General features: G+C 50.0%; 1 protein-coding gene across 1 annotated transcript in view; it reads left to right on the top strand.

Moving 5' to 3' along the window:
- LOC131976102 (mothers against decapentaplegic homolog 4-like) overlaps window positions 1-8,739 on the top strand; it is a 12,058-nt gene extending 3,319 nt beyond the window's left edge. Inside the window, exons 3-11 of the mRNA XM_059339017.1 lie at window positions 2,694-2,868; window positions 3,142-3,267; window positions 3,386-3,598; window positions 3,713-3,829; window positions 3,909-3,962; window positions 6,995-7,178; window positions 7,293-7,461; window positions 7,590-7,713; window positions 8,327-8,739. Of these exons, the coding sequence (XP_059195000.1) occupies window positions 2,694-2,868; window positions 3,142-3,267; window positions 3,386-3,598; window positions 3,713-3,829; window positions 3,909-3,962; window positions 6,995-7,178; window positions 7,293-7,461; window positions 7,590-7,713; window positions 8,327-8,739 (1,575 nt within the window). The remainder of the gene's footprint in view (window positions 1-2,693; window positions 2,869-3,141; window positions 3,268-3,385; window positions 3,599-3,712; window positions 3,830-3,908; window positions 3,963-6,994; window positions 7,179-7,292; window positions 7,462-7,589; window positions 7,714-8,326) is intronic.

Genomic DNA, 8,739 nt, shown 5'->3' with positions numbered 1-8,739 from the left:
AGGGGTCGTCTGGTGTCCTCTGGTCTCTGAGTCTCTAGTCGACTAACCAGCAGATAAAGATTCATTGATTGACAGGTGGTGAAATGCATCCTGGGAGACGTAGTGTCAACAATCAGACAGAACACACCGTCTCCATAACAACCACTGTTACTACTGTGTGTGTGTGTGTGTTTAGTCTGCAGACTCTTATCCCTGCCCTTCACCTGCACTCACAGAACACACACTGCCCCACACAGTGCGTGTGTGTGTGTGTGTGTGTGCGTGTGTGTGTGTGTGCGTGTGTGTGTGTGTGTGACATTATAGACACAACATTACATATTATTTTACTGTATTATTAAATAGTTTAAAGGTCTTAAGTGTTAAATTTCAGTGAATTCTGTGTTAAATGAAGGAAATACTCATCATATAACTAAATATATATATAACTGACGGTTGTTTACAGTAATGTGACGGTTGTTTACAGTAACTGACGGTTGTTTACAGTAACTGACGGTTGTTTACAGTAATGTGACGGTTGTTTACAGTAACTGACGGTTGTTTACAGTAACTGACGGTTGTTTACAGTAATGTGACGGTTGTTTACAGTAGCTGACGGTTGTTTACAGTAGCTGACGGTTGTTTACAGTAATGTGACGGTTGTTTACAGTAACTGACGGTTGTTTACAGTAGCTGACGGTTGTTTACAGTAATGTGACGGTTGTTTACAGTAACTGACGGTTGTTTAAAGTAGCTGACGGTTGTTTACAGTAATGTGACGGTTGTTTACAGTAACTGACGGTTGTTTACAGTAGCTGACGGTTGTTTATAGCAACTGATGGTTGTTTACAGTAACTGATGGTTGTTTACAGTAACTGACGGTTGTTTACAGTAATGTGACGGTTGTTTACAGTAACTGAGGGTTGTTTACAGTAATGTGAATGTTGTTTACAGTAACTGAGGGTTGTTTACAGTAATGTGAATGTTGTTTACAGTAACTGAGGGTTGTTTACAGTAACTGATTGTTGTTTACAGTAATGTGACGGTTGTTTACAGTAACTGACGGTTGTTTACAGTAATGTGAATGTTGTTTACAGTAACTGACGGTTGTTTACAGTAATGTGAATGTTGTTTACAGTAACTGAGGGTTGTTTACAGTAACTGAATGCTGTTTACAGTAACTGATTGTTGTTTACAGTAATGTGACGGTTGTTTACAGTAACTGACGGTTGTTTACAGTAATGTGAATGTTGTTTACAGTAACTGAGGGTTGTTTACAGTAATGTGAATGTTGTTTACAGGAACTGACGGTTGTTTACAGTAACTGAGAGTTGTTTACAGTAATGTGAATGTTGTTTACAGTAACTGAGGGTTGTTTACAGTAATGTGAATGTTGTTTACAGTAACTGACGGTTGTTTACAGTAACTGATTGTTGTTTACAGTAATTTGACTGTTGTTTACAGTAACTGATGGTTGTTTACAGTAACTGACGTTTGTCTACAGTAATGATTGTTGTTTACAGTAACTGATGGTTGTTTACAGTAACTGACTGTTGTTTACAGTAACTGACGGTTGTTTATAGTAATGTGACGGTTGTTTACAGTAACTGACGGTTGTTTACAGTAATGTGACTGTTGTTTACAGTAACTGATGGTTGTTTACAGTAACTGACTGTTGTTTACAGTAACTGACGGTTGTTTACAGCAATGTGACTGTTGTTTACAGTAACTGACGGTTGTTTACAGTAATGTGACTGTTGTTTACAGTAACTGATGGTTGTTTACAGTAACTGACTGTTGTTTACAGTAACAGATGGTTGTTTACAGTAACTGATGGTTGTTTACAGTAACAGATGGTTGTTTACAGTAACTGATGGTTGTTTACAGTAACAGATGGTTGTTTACAGTAACTGACGGTTATTGATCCACTATAAACATCAAATATTAGTTTAAAAACTTTAATATGGAGCAGAGAAACAAAGTTTAAATCAACAGAAGAAGAATCTTCTTACAGCGTGGAGACACACACACACACACACACACACCCTCTCTGTGAGGTCAGTGATGATGTCATGGCGGTCACCTGGTGTTGTCATGGTAACGTCTGCTGCTGTGACTCAGTTTATTTAAACTTCCATAAAGGCTGTTAACTGTCCGTCTCTTAAAGGGACAGGACACATTATTCACTGATCCACCTGTCTGTCTCTCTCTGAGCTGTCTGTCTTTGACCTGTCTCTCTCTGACCTGTCTCTCTCTCTCTCTGACCTGTCTGTCTCTCTGACCTGTCTGTCTGTCTCGCTGACTTGTCTGTCTGACCTGTCTGTCTACCTGTCTCTGTGACCTATCTGTCTGTCTGACCTGTCTGTCTCTCTGACCTGTCTCTCTCTGACCTGTCTCTCTTTACCTGTCTGTCTCTGACCTGTCTCTCTACCTGTCTGTCTGTCTACCTGTCTGTGTGCAGGTGGCAGGTAGGAAGGGTTTCCCTCATGTGATCTACCTGTCTGTCTGTCTACCTGTCTGTGTGCAGGTGGCAGGTAGGAAGGGTTTCCCTCATGTGATCTACCTGTCTGTCTGTCTACCTGTCTGTGTGCAGGTGGCAGGTAGGAAGGGTTTCCCTCATGTGATCTACCTGTCTGTCTACCTGTCTGTGTGCAGGTGGCAGGTAGGAAGGGTTTCCCTCATGTGATCTACCTGTCTGTCTACCTGTCTGTGTGCAGGTGGCGGGTAGGAAGGGTTTCCCTCATGTGATCTACGCCCGTCTGTGGCGCTGGCCTGACCTCCATAAGAACGAGCTGAAACACGTCAAGTTCTGTCAGTTTGCCTTCGACCTGAAGTACGACAGCGTGTGTGTGAACCCGTACCACTACGAGAGGGTGGCGCCCGCCGCCGCAGGTACACGCCCACCACCACTACCCAGCATGCTCCATGTTTAACTCACAGCGCCCCCTGCTGTCTGGACATTTATCACATCAGATGTTTATGTATATATGTTTATATGTATTTACATATATATGTTTATATGTATATACATATAATAATATATTATATTATATATATGTATTATATTATATTAATAATATTATATATATATATATATATATATATATATATATGTTTATATGTATAATGTATATGATGTGATGTGTGTGTGTGTGTGTCCTGCAGGTCCTCAGTCTGTGATAAAGGACGAGTTCATTCAGGACTGTCTGCAGATAGACCTGCCCCCCCACTCAGACCCCTACAGCCAGCCGCGGGCCGCCATGTATCCCAGCATGCCCCTCTCTCCTCCAGGTCACACGCTTTATTCATCACTTTTATGATGATTATGATTCATATCTTTTATTGATCTGTCTTTTATCTTCTATCATTTATTGTTGTGCTCTGTGACGCCCTGTGTTGTGTCTTGCAGGCAGCAGCTCCATGACGCCTGCAGCTCCATCAGCTGGCAGCGGGAGGAATGGCGGCGGCGAGGGCCCCGGGCTCCTTCAGATCGCCCCCCCTCAGAACCACGGGAGCCACGCCTCCCCGCCGCACCCCAACCCCCCCCACACACCCCAGCCCCCTCACCCCCCCACCCCCACCTCCCCACACCTGCCCGACTACAGCAGCCCCCCCAAGACTGGTACTACACACACACACACACACACACACACACTACACACACACATACAGACTGCACACACCTTTGACAGACAGCAGTAATGTGAGACAGATTGTGTCCTCTGTGTCTCTGCAGCCACCTGGCCAGGTAACAGCCCCACCCCCTACAGCCCTGCAGGACAGAGTGGGCGGAGCCACCAGCAGCCACCGTTACATCATCATCATCATCACCACGCCCCCAACACCCACTTCTGTATGACATCACACCACATCATGTGACATCATGTGACATCATGTTTTCTGTCTTTCACTCAGTCTGTCTGTCCCCGCAGGGTCCCAGCACCACAGCACGGCCCCGTACCCTCAGCCAGTGTCCAACCACCCAGGTACCAGCTGTCCAACCCTCTCCCACCCTGTCCAACCCTGTCCAACTCTGTCCCACCCTGTCCAACTCTGTCCAACCCTCTCCCACCCTGTCCAACTCTCTCCCACCCTGTCCAACCCTGTCCCACCCTGTCCAACCCTGTCCAACTCTCTCCCACCCTCTCCAACCCTGTCCAACCCTCTTCAACCCTGTCCAACTCTGTCCTACCCTCTCCCACCCTCTCCAACCTTGTCCAACCCTGTCCAACTCTGTCCCACCCTCTCCAACCCTGTCCAACCCTCTTCAACCCTGTCCAACTCTGTCCTACCCTCTCCCACCCTCTCCAACCCTCTACAACCCTGTCCAACTCTGTCCAACCCTGTCCAACTCTGTCCTACCCTCTCCCACCCTCTCCAACCCTCTCCCACCCTCTCCAACCCTGTCCAACCCTGTCCAACTCTGTCCTACCCTCTCCCACCCTCTCCAACCATCTCCAACTCTGTCCTACCCTCTCCTAACGTGTCCAACCCTGTCCTACCCTCTCCCACCCTCTCCAACCCTGTCCAACCCTGTCCAACTCTGTCCTACCCTCTCCCACCCTCTCCAACCATCTCCAACTCTGTCCTACCCTCTCCTAACGTGTCCAACCCTCTCCTACCCTCTCCAACCCTGTCCAACCCTGTCCAACCCTCTCCCACCCTCTACAACCCTCTCCAACCCTGTTCAACCCTGTCCAACCCTGTCCAACCCTCTCCTACCCTCTCCAACCCTCTCCTACCCTGTCCAACCCTGTCCAACTCTGTCCTACCCTCTCCTACCCTGTCCAACCCTGTCCAACCCTGTCCTACCCTCTCCCACCCTCTCCAACCCTGTCCAACTCTGTCCAACCCTGTCCAACCCTCTCCTACCCTCTCCAACCCTCTCCTACCCTGTCCAACCCTGTCCAACTCTGTCCTACCCTCTCCTACCCTGTCCAACTCTGTTCAACCCTGTCCTACCCTCTCCAACCCTCTCCTACCCTGTCCAACCCTGTCCAACTCTGTCCTACCCTCTCCTACCCTGTCCAACCCTGTCCAACCCTGTCCTACCCTCTCCCACCCTCTCCTACCCTGTCCAACCCTGTCCAACTCTGTCCTACCCTCTCCTACCCTGTCCAACCCTGTCCAACCCTGTCCTACCCTCTCCCACCCTCTCCTACCCTCTCCTACCCTGTCCAACTCTGTCCAACCCTGTCCAACTCTGTCCAACCCTGTCCAACCCTCTCCCACCCTCTCCTACCCTGTCCAACTCTGTCCAACCCTGTCCAACCCTCTCCCACCCTCTACAACCCTCTACAACCCTCTACAACCCTCTTCAACCCTGTTCAACTCTGTTCAACCCTGTCCAACCCTCTCCTACCCTCTCCAACCCTCTCCTACCCTCTACAACTCTGTTAAACCCTCTCCAACCCTCTCCAACCCTCTCCTACCCTGTCCAACCCTGTCCAACCCTGTCCAACTCTCTCCTACCCTCTCGTACCCTCTCCAACCCTCTCCTACCCTCTCCAACCCTCTCCAACCCTCTCCAACCCTCTCCAACCCTCTACAACTCTGTTCAACCCTCTCCAACCCTCTCCAACCCTCTCCTACCCTGTCCAACTCTGTTCAACCCTGTCCAACCCTCTCCTACCCTCTCCTACCCTCTCCAACCCTCTACAACCCTCTACAACCCTCTTCAACCCTGTCCAACCCTCTCCTACCCTCTCCAACCCTCTCCTACCCTGTCCAACTCTGTTCAACCCTCTCCTACCCTCTACAACCCTCTACAACCCTCTACAACCCTCTACAACCCTCTTCAACCCTGTCCAACCCTCTCCTACCCTCTCCAACCCTCTCCTACCCTGTCCAACTCTGTTCAACCCTCTCCAACCCTCTCCAACCCTCTCCAACCCTGTCCAACTCTGTCCTACCCTCTCCCACCCTCTACAACCCTGTCCAACCCTCTCCTACCCTCTCCAACCCTCTACAACCCTCTACAACCCTCTTCAACCCTCTACAACCCTCTCCTACCCTCTCCAACCCTCTCCTACCCTGTCCAACTCTGTTCAACCCTCTCCCACCCTCTCCAACCCTCTACAACCCTCTACAACCCTCTTCAACCCTCTACAACCCTCTTCAACCCTCTACAACCCTCTCCTACCCTCTCCAACCCTCTCCTACCCTGTCCAACTCTGTTCAACCCTCTCCCACCCTCTCCAACCCTCTACAACCCTCTACAACCCTCTTCAACCCTCTACAACCCTCTCCTACCCTCTCCAACCCTCTCCTACCCTGTCCAACTCTGTTCAACCCTCTCCTACCCTCTCCAACCCTCTACAACCCTCTACAACCCTCTTCAACCCTCTACAACCCTGTCCTACCCTCTCCTACCCTCTCCAACCCTCTACAACCCTCTACAACCCTCTTCAACCCTCTACAACCCTCTCCTACCCTCTCCAACCCTCTCCTACCCTGTCCAACTCTGTTCAACCCTCTCCCACCCTCTCCAACCCTCTACAACCCTCTACAACCCTCTTCAACCCTCTACAACCCTCTCCTACCCTCTCCAACCCTCTCCTACCCTGTCCAACTCTGTTCAACCCTCTCCTACCCTCTCCAACCCTCTACAACCCTCTACAACCCTCTTCAACCCTCTACAACCCTGTCCTACCCTCTCCTACCCTCTCCAACCCTCTACAACCCTCTTCAACCCTCTCCAACCCTCTCCAACCCTCTCCTACCCTGTCCAACCCTCTCCAACCCTGTCCAACTCTGTCCTACCCTCTCCCACCCTCTACAACCCTGTCCAACCCTCTACAACCCTCTCCCACCCTCTCCAACCCTCTCCCACCCTCTACAACCCTGTTCAACCCTCTCCAACCCTCTACAACCCTGTTCAACCCTCTTCAACCCTCTCCAAACTTCCCCTGTCCTCAGTCTCCAGTCTCGCGTTTAAAACGTGTCTTACCTCTCTTTCCCTCTGTCTGTCTCTGTTTCTCTGTCTGTCTCTGTTTCTCTGTCTGTCTCCGTCCCTCAGGTCCAGAGTTCTGGTGCTCCGTGTCCTACTTTGAGTTGGACGTGCAGGTCGGGGAGATGTTTAAGGTCCAGTCCAGCTGTCCTCTGGTGACGGTGGACGGATATGTGGATCCTTCAGGTGGAGACCGTTTCTGTCTGGGACAGCTGAGCAACGTCCACCGCACCGCCGCCAGCCACCGCGCCAGGTCACTGTCTCACCTGTCCCACCTGTCTCACCTGTCACACCTGTCTCACCTGTCTCACCTGTCTCAGTTCTGGCATCTGGCATCACTTGTTCTTCTTCTGTGGTTTTGCGACAGGCTCCACATCGGGCGGGGCGTCCAGCTGGAGTGTCGGGGGGAGGGGGACATCTGGATGCGTTGCCTTAGCGACCACTCTGTGTTTGTCCAGAGTCTTTACCTGGACCGGGAAGCGGGTCGAGCGCCGGGGGACGGCGTCCACAAGATCTACCCCGGAGCGTATATCAAGGTAGACGAGACAACTCGCCGACGTCTGTTTCGATCAACAGGAAGTCTGTCCCTCACCTGTCTGTCTGTCCCTCACCTGTCTGTCTGTCTCTCACCTGTCTGTCTGTCTGTCTGTCTGTCTGTCTGCAGGTGTTTGACCTGAGACAGTGCCACAGACAGATGCAGCAGCAGGCCACTGTAGCCAATCAGGCCGCGGCGGTCGCTGGATCGATTCCCGGAGCGAACATTGTTGGAGGGACCCCCCCCACAGTCAGTGAGTACCACCTGTCTGTCTGACTGTCTGTCTGTTGTTGTCGTTGTAGATGACGTTGAGTTTGTTGTTGTTGATGTAATTTACATTGTTGTGTTTGTGGCTGTCATTTTTGTTATTATTATTTTTATGTTATTGTTGTTGTGTTTGTTGTTGTGATTGTTGTTATTATTGTGTTATTGTTGTTGTTGTGTTTGATGTTATTGTTGTTTTTATTGTTATTGTTGTTTTTGTTGCTATTATTGTTGTAGTTATTGTTGTGTTATTGTTTGTTGTTATTGTGTTATTGTTGTGGTTGTTGTGTTTGATGTTGTTGTTGTTGTGTTTGTGATTATTATTGTGTTTATTGTTGTTGTTGTTTTTATTATTGTTGTGTTTGTTGTTATTGGTGTTGTTCAGTGCTTGTTGTTATTATTGTTGTTTTATTGTCATTGTGTTTGTTGATATTATTAAGTTATGTTTGTTGTTATTGTTGTCATCATTGTGTTTGTTGTTGTTATTGTTGTTGTTGTTTTTATCATTGTTGTTGTTGTTTTTATCATTGTTGTTGTCTCATTAGTGCCTGTGTGTGTGTGTGTGTGTGTGTGTGTGTGTGTGTGTGTGTGTGTGTGTGTAGCAGCAGGTCTGGGTGTGGATGAGTTGAGGAGGTTGTGTATTGTGCGTCTGAGCTTCGTTAAGGGTTGGGGATGTGACTATCCGCGCCGCAGCATCAAGGACACGCCCTGCTGGCTGGAGGTCCACCTGCACCGCGCCCTGCAGCTGCTCGACCAGGTGCTGCACGCCCTGCCGCCGCGGGAACACGCCCTGCCGCCGCGGGAACACGCCCTGCCGCCGCGGGAACACGCCCTGCCGCCGCGGGAACACGCCCTGCCGGTGCCACGGGAACACGCCCTGCCACCGCGGGAACACGCCCTGCCGCCACGGGAACACGCCCTGCCACCGCGGGAACACGCCCTGCCGGTGCCGCGGGAACACGCCCTGCCGCCACGGGAACACGCCCTGACGCCGCAGCGGGAACACGTGCTCTGA

Source organism: Centropristis striata, chromosome 8 (assembly GCF_030273125.1).
Source record: "Centropristis striata isolate RG_2023a ecotype Rhode Island chromosome 8, C.striata_1.0, whole genome shotgun sequence".
Classification (NCBI taxonomy): Eukaryota; Metazoa; Chordata; class Actinopteri; order Perciformes; family Serranidae; genus Centropristis; species Centropristis striata.
This window is presented reverse-complemented; position numbering and strand designations above follow the sequence as displayed.